A 15,195-nucleotide genomic window follows, 5' to 3' on the forward strand; every position below is an offset into this window, starting at 1 on the left:
GAAATTAGGGAAAATTTTATTAAATCCCTAAAAAAAAGATGTACCACTTATATTGCACGGTTAGGTGTGAAGGCACGGCAGGGTGGTACGGTCTCGCAAACGCAGGTCATACAGTTCCTGCTTTATATGAGCAGCCGGAGGCTCATTCTATATGATACAGTTAATGCCGGGCTGGTTTGTCTCCGGGTCTGGGTCAGACCACCATGCCGGCTGCAGGAATGGCAATATCCATCTTCCTATTAACAGTTCCCATTCAGTAATCACCAACAGGTTAGCTGCAGGCTGTGCATACTGGAACCAAACCAACCAGAATGTCTGTAACAGGCTGCTCGGGATCCTTGGGCATCATGTGACCCAGCAGCCGAGGGTCCCGCCTGTTGCTGGAAGCCTGGGGGCACAGTTAGAAACTTTGTGCAGTGTGTTGGGGGTTCCCAGGGCTCAGCCCTGCACTGAGGGGATCTTGTTCTTTTCCGCTACAGGAGCAGACTTTGTAGCAATGGATCCCGGTGCCTTGTCTTCTTCTGGCAAATCTGTCAGTCGCATGTGCTGCCACATAAAGTCAACAAACATGGAGGCCTGGAGCAGCCTGCCCATCCGCTGCATGTGTCGCTCTGTGTAACGAGAGAATGATACAATGAGCCGTCATAGCCTGTACAGCGAGATACCATAAAACTATGGCAGCACAGAGATTCCCCTGTACTAAGCACAATTCAGCAGGAACAGCCCCCTAAGTTTGCTCATAGCCTGTACAGAGAGATACCATAAAACTATGGCAGCACAGAGATTCCCCTGTACTAAGCACAATTCAGCAGGAACAGCCCCCTAAGTTTGCTCATAGCCTGTACAGAGAGATACCATAAAACTATAGCAGCATAGGGATTCCCCTGTACTAAGCACAATTCAGCAGGAACAGCCCCCTAAGTTTGCTCATAGCCTGTACAGAGAGATACCATAAAACTGTGGCAGCATAGGGATTCCCCTGTACTAAGCACAATTCAGCAGGAACAGCCCCCTAAGTTTGCTCATAGCCTGTACAGAGAGATACCATAAAACTGTGGCAGCATAGGGATTCCCCTGTACTAAGCACAATTCAGCAGGAACAGCCCCCTAAGTTTGCTCATAGCCTGTACAGAGAGATACCATAAAACTATGGCAGCATAGGGATTCCCCTGTACTAAGCACAATTCAGCAGGAACAGCCCCCTAAGTTTGCTCATAGCCTGTACAGAGAGATACCATAAAACTGTGGCAGCATAGGGATTCCCCTGTACTAAGCACAATTCAGCAGGAACAGCCCCCTAAGTTTGCTCATAGCCTGTACAGAGAGATACCATAAAACTATGGCAGCATAGGGATTCCCCTGTACTAAGCACAATTCAGCAGTAACAGCCTAGCTGCAGGGTGCTGTAAGTCATCCCTCTCTTGTGGTTGTGCGACTGCAGCTCCCATAATCCTCCTATGCAGGCAACTAATTGTACATTTCTGATTCGTGCTCCCTTCCCACCCAATCAGCTCTACGGCCGGTACAGACTAGGCCCAACTCACCTGTATAAGGTATGAGGGACTCCAAGGAGCCTCGGATCCCGCTGAACTGAAGGAGACTCTCTGGGGGCTCGTGGGTAAGAATGATGCTCAGCACGGACTGGGCCTCGTGGCAGTTGCGCGAGTTTGTGTTCCAGACACAGCAGTAGCGCAGTATGGACTCTGCAGGCCAAAGGGGAGATGGTTGTTAGAGGCGGAAAATGGTAACACACACAGATTAGCGGAACTGAAGTGGATCCCAGTGCATTCTACCCCCCCAGGGGCATTTTCGGCCCCCAGCTACCCGAGGCGGCTCCGCCTTTGCCGCCCCCCCCCCCCCCTCGCCCCCTGACGCTTACACGCTTATCTTTACAGCACTGGAGTGGGTCCAGGGGGGGCCGCATCATTAGTGTTTTTTGTGGGGGATTCAGCAGAATCTGTCGGGGTGGGTTCGGCTGAATCCAAAAAAGTGGGTTTGGTGCATCCCTAATTTTTTTGCCGCCCCTGATAAGTTTGGGGGCGCTTCCACCTGAGCTGAGTGTCTCAACTCGCCTCATGGTAGCAGCGCCCCTGCCCCCCCATCCCGCAGGGCCTGTTCTCCATCAGGTGCCCCCCTTACCTTTCTGATCCTGGCGCAACCTCTCAATGTTTTTTTCCAGATCGTCCTTTCCGTGAGGTTCCTGTAGGATTGCTGGAAAGACAAATACATGTCACCCAAAGTGTATGCGCTGCTACTGGTGCCTCACTGCAGCAAAGGTACAATACATGTGTTGCCATGGTGTCGCCATTATACATTGTGTATGTGCTGCCGTAGTGCCCTGGGGGCCGACACACTGCGGGGATCACACAGCTTTATACAGTGCAGAGGGTATTTCCTATTATTGTACGATGGGTTCCCCCAACTGCTATTGGCTGAACTAGGCATGCCTGGGAACAAAGGGGCTCATTATGCGCAGGCTCATTGCTCCTGGGTTGGCACTTACCTTTGACGACAGTGAGTACAGTATGAGGTTGGTCTAACGAGATGGCCAGTCCCAGCGCCTTCAGGAACCGCTTCTCATGCAGCAAGTTTGACAGCTCTTGTTGCCTTTAATGTGAAGCACACAGACACGTTGTTAGATGGGATGGAAATGTTCCCTACCACTCTCTCTTTTATGCCAGTCATGATAGCTTATATATACAATTCAGCAGGAACAGCCCCCTAAGTTTGCTCATAGCCTGTACAGAGAGATACCATAAAACTATGGCACATAGGGATTCCCCTGTACTAAGCACAATTCAGCAGGAACAGCCCCCTAAGTTTGCTCATAGCCTGTACAGAGAGATACCATAAAACTATGGTAACAGAATAACAACTTACTTTAGGATGGCCTCGTCTTCCTTTGCCTGCTCTTCAGCCAGCTCTGTCTCAGTGACATCCTTGAATGAATAAGAGGGTTTTTAGTGACACAGCATGGCAAAACTGAGCAGAACTTACAGTATAAAGAGAATGAAGACGACCCCATGGCCACCAGTTTCTTAATTCCACTTTATCTCTAATGAATAATGAAATTATTTGTGCCCATAGGACACTCAGCCTGGAACATCTGTAAGCTTAGGAGCTGAGGTACTTGGGTGTAAAGGCCCCCATACACGGGCCGATAGAAGATGCCGATATGGGTCCCTTGGACCAACTTGGCAGCTTATTGGCCCGTGTAGGGGCATAAACGAGCGGGCTGGCCGACCGATATCTGGCCTGACATTGGCCAGATATCGATCAGCCAGGTTAAAAGATTCAGTCGGATCGGGGGCCACAGGGCCAAACGATCGGATTATTTATTTTTTTTAAGTTCAAGCTCCCCGATATCGCCCACCCGTAGGTGGGGATATCGGGGGAAGATCCACTCACTTGGCGATCTCGCCAAGCGAGCGGATCTTACCGTGTATGGGGACCTTAAATCAAGTTTAGAAACAAGACTTGCGTTCATGATCCCCTAATGCAGTCAGTTTGGCCAACCACTGATCCATCTGGGCAAACCACTTACCTTCCAAAGGATAATGGCCGAGTCAGCAGATCCGGTCACCAGAGCGTCATCCTCCCTGTTGCAGTGTAGCCCCCAGACTTTGTCTTCATGGGTGTCCAGGGTCTTCACGCACTCATTGGTTTTTATGGTCCAGAGCTTCAGCAGGCCGTCCGAGCCACTGAGGGGGGAAGGATACAATAAAAGTGAAGGTACTGGTGCAAAGCTCCACATAACCGCGTGGGGGGGGGGGGGGGTGAGACTTACCTGGTGAGAAGCTGAGCCCCACGACTAACAAAGACCACCTTCAGCACTGAAGCATCGTGACCCTCAAATGTCTGCAAAAGAAGCAATTTCATGACCTCTTTGCTCTCCTGTAGAACCCCCAGAGCCAAACCCTGCTAACTGCAAGGATGTAACCCATAGGAATGAATTAGGGCACACGTGGCCATTACCTTCAGGCAGCTGAAGTCCTGCAAGCCCCACAGTTTCAGTGTCCCATCAGCGGAGGTGGAGGCCAAGACCTGGTCGACATTTGAGAACTGCACACACCAAATGCCCCTCTTGTGGCCCCGAAAGACTCCCAGGAGAGAGAGGTCTGTGGCCAACCACAGTTTGGCTGTCTTGTCCTGAGATCCTGAAGCGATCAGCTTGTCATTGGGTGATACGGTGACGCTGTTTATATCCTGACAAGACAATGGGAATAATTCATTAAAATAGTTTCTTTTCTTTAAAAAGTGTGTGAACTAGTGTGGTTTGGTCCCAATGCAATTAATAAAACTGTCAATCAAAGGAGACTAAGTGAGGCTGCAAAACAAGGGTACAGGCTATGAGCAAACTTAGGGGGCTGTTCCTGCTGAATTGTGCTTAGTAAAGGGGAATCCCTATGCTGCCATATCTTTATTGTATCTCTCTGTACAGGCTATGAGCAAACTTAGGGGGCTGTTCCTGCTGAATTGTGCTTAGTACAGGGGAATCCCTATGCTGCCATAGTTTTATGGTATCTCTCTGTACGGGCTATGGGCAAACTTAGGGGGCTGTTCCTGCTGAATTGTGCTTAGTACAGGGGAATACCTATGCTGCCATATCTTTATTGTATCTCTCTGTACAGGCTATGAGCAAACTTAGGGGGCTGTTCCTGCTGAATTGTGCTTAGTACAGGGGAATCCCTCTGCTGCCATAGTTTTATGGTATCTCTCTGTACGGGCTATGAGCAAACATAGGGGGCTGTTCCTGCTGAATTGTGCTTAGTACAGGGGAATCCCTATGTGCCATAGTTGTATGGTATATCTCTGTACAGGCTATTAGGTGCTACTTAGGGGGCTGTTCCTGCTGAATTGTGCTTAGTACAGGGGAATCCCTATGCTGCCATATCTTTATTGTATCTCTCTGTACAGGCTATGAGCAAACTTAGGGGGCTGTTCCTGCTGAATTGTGCTTAGTACAGGGGAATCTCTATGCTGCTATAGTTTTGTGGTATCTCTCTGTACAGGCTATGAGCAAACTTAGGGGGCTGTTCCTGCAGAATTGTGCTTAGTACAGGGGAATCCCTATGCTGCCATAGTTTTATGGTATCTCTCTGTACAGGCTATGAGCAAACTTAGGGGGCTGTTCCTGCTGAATTGTGCTTAGTACAGGGGAATCCCTATGCTGCCATAGTTTTATGGTATCTCTCTGTACAGGCTATGAGCAAACTTAGGGGGCTGTTCCTGCTGAATTGTGCTTAGTACAGGGGAATCCCTATGCTGCTATAGTTTTATGGGTGATTAGGTGCTTATACTGGGGCTTACTACAGGGAAATACACATTTTATGGTCTCTCTCTGTACAGGCTATGAGCAAACATGGGCTTTGCCTGTGACTGACCTTATCATGTGCCTTCTCGGTGGCGCAGGCAAGCAATGTCTCCAGGTCTCCTGAATTGCCTTTACTCTGTTTGTTAGCTAAGGATTCTGGGAGCTTCCAGAGCTTGATGGTGTAGTCCTGGCTGCCGCTCACTAGAAAAGCCTCCTTCATTCTGTAATGGTAGAAAAAGAATGCTGGGTAATACCACATAACTATAAATGTCTCTATACGGACATCACCAGCAGAGGCAATATGTACTTGGAGACCTGTAGCCCATAGTAACTAGCATAAGCTAAAATTACCCACAGTGCCATGCTGCATGCATTCATCTGTACCTACTATTTGTACCTACTATTTACCTTGAACATGAGATTGTCCCCACTCCGTTGGTATGCCCACTGCCCTGTGCCACACATGTCACCTTCCCTGTGGCCTTCTTCATCCGCCAAACCCGTATGGTCCTGTCCTGCAAGGAGACCACCAAAAGTCATTTATTAATGGGAAATAAACTAAATAACCAATTACAAAATACATATAGGTGGGTGCGCGGGATTACTGAGGAAAGAAAACAAACAGGGGAAAATAAAAAGGACAACTAAAATCACAAATTTGAACACAATATGCCAAAGACAATATTTTATGCACTCTGGGAATGGATCCCGTACCTTGGCACAGCTGGCAAATAGGAGGCCCTTCTTAAAGACATCCAAGGCAAGCACAGTCTCTGAAAGAGAGGGTTGGGGAGATGTTACTAACATTACATTACACTACATGGCATCTATCCCAGCTTCATTGCTACTTTTACTGTACAGCTCCAGTTCAACACTGCCACCTGGTGCAAGAACCCAGCACAGCTCTCTGCTAGAAGATTAAAGGGACAGGATAACCCAAAGTTGGTGCAATGAATAGGGCTTGTGCTGAACATACTTTTTGCCTATTCTATTAATTAAGAAATATAAAAATGAAAATGAAATTAAAGCTACATTCTACTTCCTGATCCCAAAGAGCAAACAAACCAGGCGCCCACGGAGATGCCTCTGTAAAATGATCTGCTCTTTATTTAAAAGGATAACAGGCTGAAGCTAAGGGAAGGGAGGGGTTTATTTATACAGAGGGCTTCTCAGTATTTTTTTTTACTTTGCTTTTTCTACTTTTGGGACCAGGAAGTAGATTGTGGCCCTAAGGTCCCCATACACGGGCCAATAGTAGCTGCCGATATCGGTCCCTTGGACCAATTCGGCAGTTTATCGGCCCGTGTAGGGGCAGAAACGAGGGGCATGCCCGACCGATATCTGGGCTGAAATTGGCCAGATATTGATCGGCCAGGTTAGAAAATTCAGTCGGATCAGGGACCGCATCAACTAACCGACTGCCCCATTGACGCCAATATAATTTGATCTAATTATTTTTTTTTTTTACCTACACACACCCTGATATCGCCCACCCGTAGGTGGGGATATCGGGTGAAGATTCGCTCGCTTGGCGAACGTGTATGGGGGCCTTTAGTTTTATTTTTCAAATGTTGTCCTGTATAGAGCATGAAATAATAAAAAGCATAGATTTCCTAATAAAAAAAAACAGGCAAAATATATGTTCAGCACAATCTCTAAAAATGGGGCATACTGCAGTGCATTCTGGAGATTCCAAAAACTGATTTACTTACCAGTATGCCCATAGAGTATCTGGCAATTGGAAGTTTCCAAATCAAACACTTTCAGTTGGGGGCTGTTGGTGGCCACCACAATATGAGAGTCGGAAGGACCCAGGAACTTCACATCTAGAACCTCATCATTATATCCTGCAAACTGGAAGAAAAACAGGAAGGAATTAGCTGTGCACATAGGGCCATAGATATTGCGCATTCTCTGTATGTTAGAGCCAGGCTACTGTAAATTTAATGTCCCCTTTAAAAGGCAATGACCCTACTATGTAGAATGCCATGAGTGCCAAAAGTCATAAAAAGGAAGGAGGGCGCTAGTGACCTACCTGCTTCTTTAGCTGGAGGTTCTGAAGGTCGTACATCAGGATGTTGTGTTCAGCAGTGATTGTGGCCACCTGGTGCTGACCAGGGATGAGTAGGCAGTGGGTCAGGCTATGCTCATTAGCCTCCTCCTCCGTGGAGTTGCCCTCGGCTATGTGCGGCAGAGTCTGGCCATAGACACAGACAGCAGTAGCGGCATCCCACACACGCAGTATGCCTGCACAGATAAGAGACTGGGGAGTATAAGAGCTGCCCAAGTGAAGGGAACCAAGTCTGGGAATGTAAAACCCTAATGTATAAGTGTTTTCAAATACTAAGCGGATACATAAAACACCTTGTGAGCCCGACATTAGCACCATATTTCCACTATAGAGGCTGCCATTTGCTAATATTGTTTGCACTGCCAAAATGACAGGAACTCACATGTAAATGGTACTCTATCAATATTCTTCATCGCCCATTGGCACAGCATGGCCTGACAGACGACAGATCCTACACAGGGACCGTAAGGGGCAAGAGGTATCTCTCAAATCTCAGATCTGCCCAAAGGGACCAGCAGCTAAAAATATCAATACTATTTAGTCACGCCTTTGTATGCCAGGAGAGTGCTGTACTCACCTTTACTGCCAGCTGTGAGGAACAGCAGGGACTGCGAGTCATTTTCTTGACAGATAATGTCAGAAGAATCAGGAAAGAGGACCACGGCCTCTACACTCTGCACGGGGGAAAGTTTATATCCATTAAGTATCTGTCCAACTGTTCCATTTGGTTAAGTCCTAAAATTACAGACTGGATGCATCCCGATTGACTGTAATCAAAAATAGCTCACCTCATACACAGGTACTGTCCTCTTTGGGCTCTTGGTCTCTAGATCCCACATGGTGCAAATTTTATCTCGCCCCGAGCTATGTTGGAAGGAACGCAAGCAAGGGTTAAAACAGAGACACAGTTGTGTCATGTGACAGAACATACCATGTGCATGCAGCATTTCTTCCATATTCAGCAATGGCTAATAGGATCCGATGATATAAGCCCACATACCCGTGTCAAGTGTGGGCCATGCTAAAAAGCCTCTATAGGTCCGTCTTGGCCTTCTGAAGGCCACAAAGAGTTATACACAGTGCCCCCAGTGGCCTTTAAAGAGAGGCGCCTCTCACCTGATCATTGTGTTCCCATCAGGGGAAAAGCAAAGTGAAGTCACAGCACTGAAATGTGTTTCCATTACGCAGAGGCACTTGCTGGTTTTCAGATCCCAAAGGCGAATCTTGTAGTCCATGGAGGAAGAGAAGAGCTGCAGCCGGGACATATCGGGATGAAACTGCACCAAGCTGTGGGGGAACCAGAGAGGCAACACTAGTCAGAAGAATGTTGGCAGGAATGGGGGCACATTAGTGACAGGACTAACAGGAAATCAACTCTTCTGTCCAAGCAAAAAAGGGACTATTTTATTCCGACATCAGCAAAGCAGCAAAGTGAGGTTTCTTACTGGACGACCCCAGAGGAGCCCTTCAGGTTGTGGGTGCAGTATTGCTTGATCACATCCCAGATCTTTATGGTGCTGTCACAACCTCCTGCGAATAGAAAAACAGTGTTACGGTGGCCATACTCCTTCAGATTTTAGTCTTCTTCCAACGAACGTTCTAACATTCAACGATCTAAAACCAACATTCAGGCCGAAATTGTAGGATAAAGCCCTAAAAATAACAAATCAGAGGATGTTCTGAACATGGAATAGTTGGCAGCACCAATCGTACGAAAGTGACAGAAATGCATTGTAGGTCCCTCAAGGATATCGTCAGATACACAATGCAGATTTTATCGTTATCCGACCAAAATTTTCTAATCCGTCCGACTAAACCACCCATCGCCATGGTACGGAAATTATAGTGATGCTAATTTGAAGCCCACAAACGGTCCGAAAGTCATACGACACTATATTGGTGCATGTATACCCAGCTTTAGCATGGGAACCCTAAACACAGACCCTGGTAAAACAGCTCTGCTCAGGTTTAAAGAGCAATGACACTGACTAATGTTTGTTTTAGCAAAGCACTAAAAATATATCCTTTTTACTGTAGAAGCTAAATTTGTTGCATGCATATTTTCTATGATGATGATGAATAACCAGGAGAACATTTATTCTGCGCAGGTTTCTGGGTACTGCCATTTACTTGATCAGTACTAGACAAAAATAGTATGGAGGTTGCCCTGCCTGTATCCTTCAAATGTGCTCCCTAATCAATCCCAGTGGTTGGAAGAATATAATAAACTAGTCATACCATTTACCCAGAATGTCGATATCTTACCTGTGGCCAATAGTGTAGAGGTGGGGTCGAAGGTCATTGTGGCGACTGGCGCAGTGTGAATGGCTTTCCAGGTCCGAGAGCATGTTCCCTGCTTCCAGTCCCACTGCTTTAGCAACAATGCCCGACTGCCCGTGACCAGAATCTACAAAACAATGAAGCAGACATTTACATTTCTTTAAATTTTTCCCATTAAAGGGCCAAACCATTATGCTCTAACACACTGTTTAGGGGCTAGGGGAGCATTTTACATTTGCACCCTTCACTTTCTACTGGGCCTTGCAGAGAGCACACCCTCCAGACCAGGAATGGAGGAGCTCAGATAAGAATGTCTTCCCCTTCATAGATAGTTACATAGTTACATAGGGTTGAAAAAAGACCAGTGTCCATCAAGTTCAACCCATCCAAGTAAACCCAGCACACCTAACCCACACCTACCAATCTATACACTCACATACATAAACTATAAATACAACCACTAGTACTAACTGTAGATATTAGTATCACAATAGCCTTTGATATTCTGATTGTTCAAGAACTCATCCAGGCCCCTCTTAAAGGCATTAACAGAATCTGCCATTACAGCATCACTAGGAAGGGCATTCCCCAACCTCACTGCCCTCACCGTGAAAAACCACCTACGCTGCTTCAAATGGAAGCTCCTTTCCTCTAATCTAAAGGGGGGGCCTCTGGTGCGTTGATTGTTTTTATGTATATATGTTTTAATATGAACACAATAGGAAGAGGGCAAATTGAAAAATATTACATATTTATTTATACCTCATCATCAGGACTGAGCGCAAATGAGGTTATATCTTCTTGGTCATCCTAAAAAAAAAAGGAGACACACATCAAGCAGCTGATACAAAATGATACACTTGTAGCTTAACTTTTCCTTTATCTCACCAGCCATTAGTGCCAATTGTCATTTACCTGCTCGATGGTGTAAGTAACAGCCCCAGTGGCAATGTCCAGTATATTGAGCTTATTCCCACATGTACAAAGAATATAGGTTCCATCGCTGTTTATCTGCAGAGGGAAATGGATAGAAAAGCAAAGCCAGATTATTTTTATCATCGTGTGGGATATTTTACGTTTGCTAGTCTCACTGCCCCTAGCAACCAGGAAGGGTCAGACTGCCAGAAGGATGGAATAAATAGGAGGAGATCATAAAAAATGGCAATAAAACCAATGTAATATTGCAGTCAGTCTGTTGTGGGTTGAAAAGAGAGAAGGAAATAGAGAGGCAAATAGCTGCTTATATTGCTCCCATCTGCCAGAGGCTAAAGGTTCAGCTTAATGAATTCAATTCTCCTTTAAGTATCAATAACTTTATAATTACCTGAACTTTTCCCCCTTTGTAGAAAGCTTCGATTTTCCTTGTCACGGCGTAGCTGGAAAACGCAAATAAAACAAAACAGGGATCAGGATAAGTGATGGCGGCCAAGTGTCCTCTGTGTGCCAGCGACCTGCCACCTTAGCTCCGCTGCAGCCGCATGTATAGTTAATAGGTTTACTGTACAGGTATCAGACCTCTTATCTGGAAACCCATTATCCAGAAAGTTCCGAAAAGCCCATCTCCCATAGACTCCATTGTAATCAAATAATTCACATTTTTAAAAAGATTTCATTTATCTCTGTAATAATAAAACAGTACCTGTACTTGATCCCAACTAAGAGATAATTACCCCTTATTGGGGGCAGAACAGTCCTATTGGGTTAATTTAATGGTTAAATGATTCCCTTTTCTCTGTAATAATAAAACAGTACCTGTACTTGATCCCAACTAAGATATAATTACCCCTTATTGGGGGCAGAACAGCCCTATTGGGTTAATTTAATGGTTAAATGATTCCCTTTTCTCTGTAATAATAAAACAGTACCTGTACTTGATCCCAACTAAGATATAATTACCCCTTATTGGGGCAGAACAGCCCTATTGGGTTAATTTAATGGTTAAATGATTCCCTTTTCTCTGTAATAATAAAACAGTACCTGTACTTAATCCCAACTAAGATAAAATTACCCCTTATTGGGGGCAGAACAGCCCTATTGGGTTAATTTAATGGTTAAATGATTCCCTTTTCTCTGTAATAATAAAACAGTACCTGTACTTGATCCCAACTAAGATATAATTACCCCTTATTGGAGGCAGAACAGCCCTATTGGGTTTATTTCATGGTTAAATGATTCCCTTTTCTCTGTAATAATAAAACAGTACCTGTACTTGATCCCAACTAAGATATAATTACCCCTTATTGGGGGCAGAACAGCCCTATTGGGTTTATTTCATGGTTAAATGATTCCCTTTTCTCTGTAATAATAAAACAGTACCTGTACTTGATCCCAACTAAGATATAATTACCCCTTATTGGAGGCAGAACAGCCCTATTGGGTTTATTTAATGGTTAAATGATTCCCTTTTCTCTGTAATAATAAAACAATACCTGTACTTGATCCCAACTAAGATATAATTACCCCTTATTGGGGGCAGAACAGCCCTATTGGGTTTATTTAATGGTTAAATGATTCCCTTTTTCTCTGTAATAATAAAACAGTACCTGTACTTGATCCCAACTAAGATATAATTACCCCTTATTGGGGGCAGAACAGCCCTATTGGGTTTATTTCATGGTTAAATGATTCCCTTTTTCTCTGTAATAATAAAACAGTACCTGTACTTGATCCCAACTAAGATATAATTACCCCTTATTGGGGGCAGAACAGCCCTATTGGGTTTATTTCATGGTTAAATGATTCCCTTTTCTCTGTAATAATAAAACAGTACCTGTACTTGATCCCAACTAAGATATAATTACCCTTATTGGAGCCTAAATAATCCTGTTGGGTTTAATTACTGTTATTAGTAGACTTAAGGTAGGAGATCTGAATTACAGAAAGACCCCTTATCCGGAAAACCCCAGGTCCCGAGCATTCTGGATAAAGGGTCCTATACCTGTACTGTTTACTATCCTTTATATTTAACATATTTCACCAGTAAGGATACTGGCGGGGGAGCGGATTCACAGGGGCAGTTCACTTAAATGTAGCAATTTACTGGCTTTCATTTTCATATTCTTCTTGCAGTTTTCGACACAATTTATGTTTTTGTCCGAAGCTCCCAGCCTTGCAATTTACACTGATCTGGTTGCTAGGTGGGTTAATTACCCCAGCAACCAGGACACTGGGGCACTGCCTATCCCCTAGTTCTGCCCATAATCCCTGACAACCTAATACAAGGGTCCTCAAACTTTTTAAGCAGGGGGCCAATTCATGGTCCCTCAGACTGTTGGGGGGCCTGACTAAAGTCCTCCTCCCGCGTCCTCATACTATGGTCCGCTCCCCCATTTCCTCCAGATCATAGTGGGGGCCAGGTAAATTACTTTGGGGGGGCCGTATCCGGCCCGCAGGCTGTAGTTTGAGGATGCCTGACCTAACAGCATTTCTAGCTATCGTTTTGGAAGAAGCATAGTAAGAAGACAAACTTAAATAACACAGATCAAATGAAGCTTTCCTTACAATACACATATAGATTGTAAGCTCTACGGGGCAGGGACCTCCATCCTCTTGTGACTTTGACTCTAAACTTATTGCAACTGTATCTTGTATTTATTTGTATTTATTGTTATACTGTGTATTTATCTATTATTATCTTAATAACCCCGTTTGTATTAATGTATTCTACTGTACAGCGCTGCGTACATAAGTAGCGCCTTATAAATAAAGATATATACATATATACATGCAATACGCCCAACTACAACATGCTAACAAATAATATAAAGGTAAACTTCCCCTTTAATGTGTCTACAGCAGAGATGACAGGTAACCCAACGTTATATGGGTGATAATGAACCAAACTTGAACATTCTAGTCCCTTTGGAGCGAATCATTACCCCCTAATGACATGGGACTATGAGGCATATCTGCCACAGTACAGCTCCTACACCGGCTGCCCCCCTCGGGTTTATGGCGCTGTGCTATGCCGACATGAGCATTTAAGCACTTTGCTTACTTGGTCTTGAACTTTATTGAGGGAGCCGCCATGTTCATCTATCCCGTCCGCCTCCCTGTCGGTCCCATTCAATTCCAACACACGCTGAGAGCGACAACCCATGTGCTTCCTGCTGCTGAGGCGCTCAACTTCCGGCCCTGTGTGATGACGTAAGGAAACTGAGGCGGCCATCTTACTTTATCCATAGATAATAGAATAACAGCCAGTTACTAGCCTGATTCCAGCATAGCTATATTAGTGTCTATTGTATCATATCTGGGGAGTCTGTACAACAATTGTTATTGTCTGATGTCCCTCATAGAGGCATATGAAACCCTTTTTTGGGTCTGCTTCAGTTAGCTGCTAATGTTCTATAAGCCAAGAAGCCTTATTGCTCCAGTTAAAGGAACAGTAACACCAAAAAATGAAAGAACTTTAAAGTAATACAAATATAATGCAATGTTGCCCTGCACTGGTACAGCTGGGGTGTTTGATACAGTAACACTACTATAATTTATATAATAAGCTGCTGTGTAGCCACGGGGGCAGCCATTCAAGCTGGAAAAAAGGAGAAAAGGCACAGGTTACATAGCAGATAACAGATAAGCGCTGTAGAATACAATAGTGTTTTATCTGTTATCTGCTATATGCCTGTGCCTTTTCTCCTTTGAATGGCTGCCTCCATGGCTACATAGCAGCTTATTTATATAAATTATAGTAGTCTTTCTGAAGTAAACACACAACTTTTACCAGTGCAGGACAGCAGCACATTATATTTTAGTTACTTTTATACACTTTCATTTTTTGGTGTTACTGTTCCTTTAATAAAGGGGTAATCTGCTTAGGTTACTTTAAATATAGCCTGGGATGTCACAGCACCCAGGGCCGCCATCAAGGGGTTGGCCCCGCCCATGCAATCTTCACTTTTGAAGGGGGCCCGGCCGTGCTAGTTTTCTGACTAGCTCGGGCCCCCTTTAATCTGTTACGGGCCCTGTCATCCTTTTTCAAATCCGATTGGTCGCATCCCATGCGTACGTGTGACGTCAGACGCCGCTTCTGGAGCCGCCAAAGAAGAAGCTGCTGCCAGAGCCACCAAAGAAGATCGTCTTTGGGGGGCACTGTGTATGGGGGCAATTGGGGGCACTGTCTTTGGTGGGTACTGTGTATGGGGGGCCCTGGCCAGCATAGACAGTTCTCCTCTCTTTTACATTGTTGAAAGGTAAAAACTAATTAAGCGTTATCAGAAAGGGCAATAAAGGTAAATAAAGCCATAAGCCAATGTTTCAAAAGAAACACAGGATTTCTTGTCTTCTTTTGTGTATATATGCTCTCAGAAAAATCCTTCAGGGCACAGGCATAAGTCTTCACACCTCTCTCTCTCCTTCTCCTCCGCCCCCTCCCATCAGAATTTGCTCCCCTCTCATCTCTGTGTAATCTTAGCTACCAGCAGCCAGAGCTGCAGCAGGAAAGCTATTGAGACCAAGCTAAAATGGCAGCTGCTGTCTTAAGTAAACACAGGGAGCTTCTAGGGCTGTTTACTCATGTGTGGTAAAG

The 15,195-nt window shown here is 45.0% G+C and overlaps 1 protein-coding gene across 1 annotated transcript; it reads right to left on the reverse strand.

Annotated features, from left to right (window-relative positions):
• Positions 1-13,723, reverse strand: tbl3 (transducin (beta)-like 3). The gene is given in 22 exon segments (NM_001017314.2): positions 1-611; positions 1,545-1,703; positions 2,140-2,211; positions 2,504-2,607; positions 2,881-2,939; positions 3,545-3,701; positions 3,788-3,858; positions 3,976-4,206; positions 5,385-5,535; positions 5,723-5,829; positions 6,029-6,087; positions 7,027-7,168; positions 7,350-7,561; positions 7,963-8,059; positions 8,174-8,249; positions 8,502-8,672; positions 8,831-8,915; positions 9,651-9,792; positions 10,428-10,475; positions 10,581-10,676; positions 10,990-11,041; positions 13,663-13,723. Coding segments are annotated over 22 exon segments (2,496 nt in total). The 5' UTR covers positions 13,695-13,723; the 3' UTR covers positions 1-438.
• Positions 13,724-15,195: the final 1,472 nt, after the last annotated feature.

The sequence above is a fragment of the Xenopus tropicalis genome, chromosome 9 (genome assembly GCF_000004195.4).
Source record: "Xenopus tropicalis strain Nigerian chromosome 9, UCB_Xtro_10.0, whole genome shotgun sequence".
In the NCBI taxonomy this organism is placed as follows: Eukaryota; Metazoa; Chordata; class Amphibia; order Anura; family Pipidae; genus Xenopus; species Xenopus tropicalis.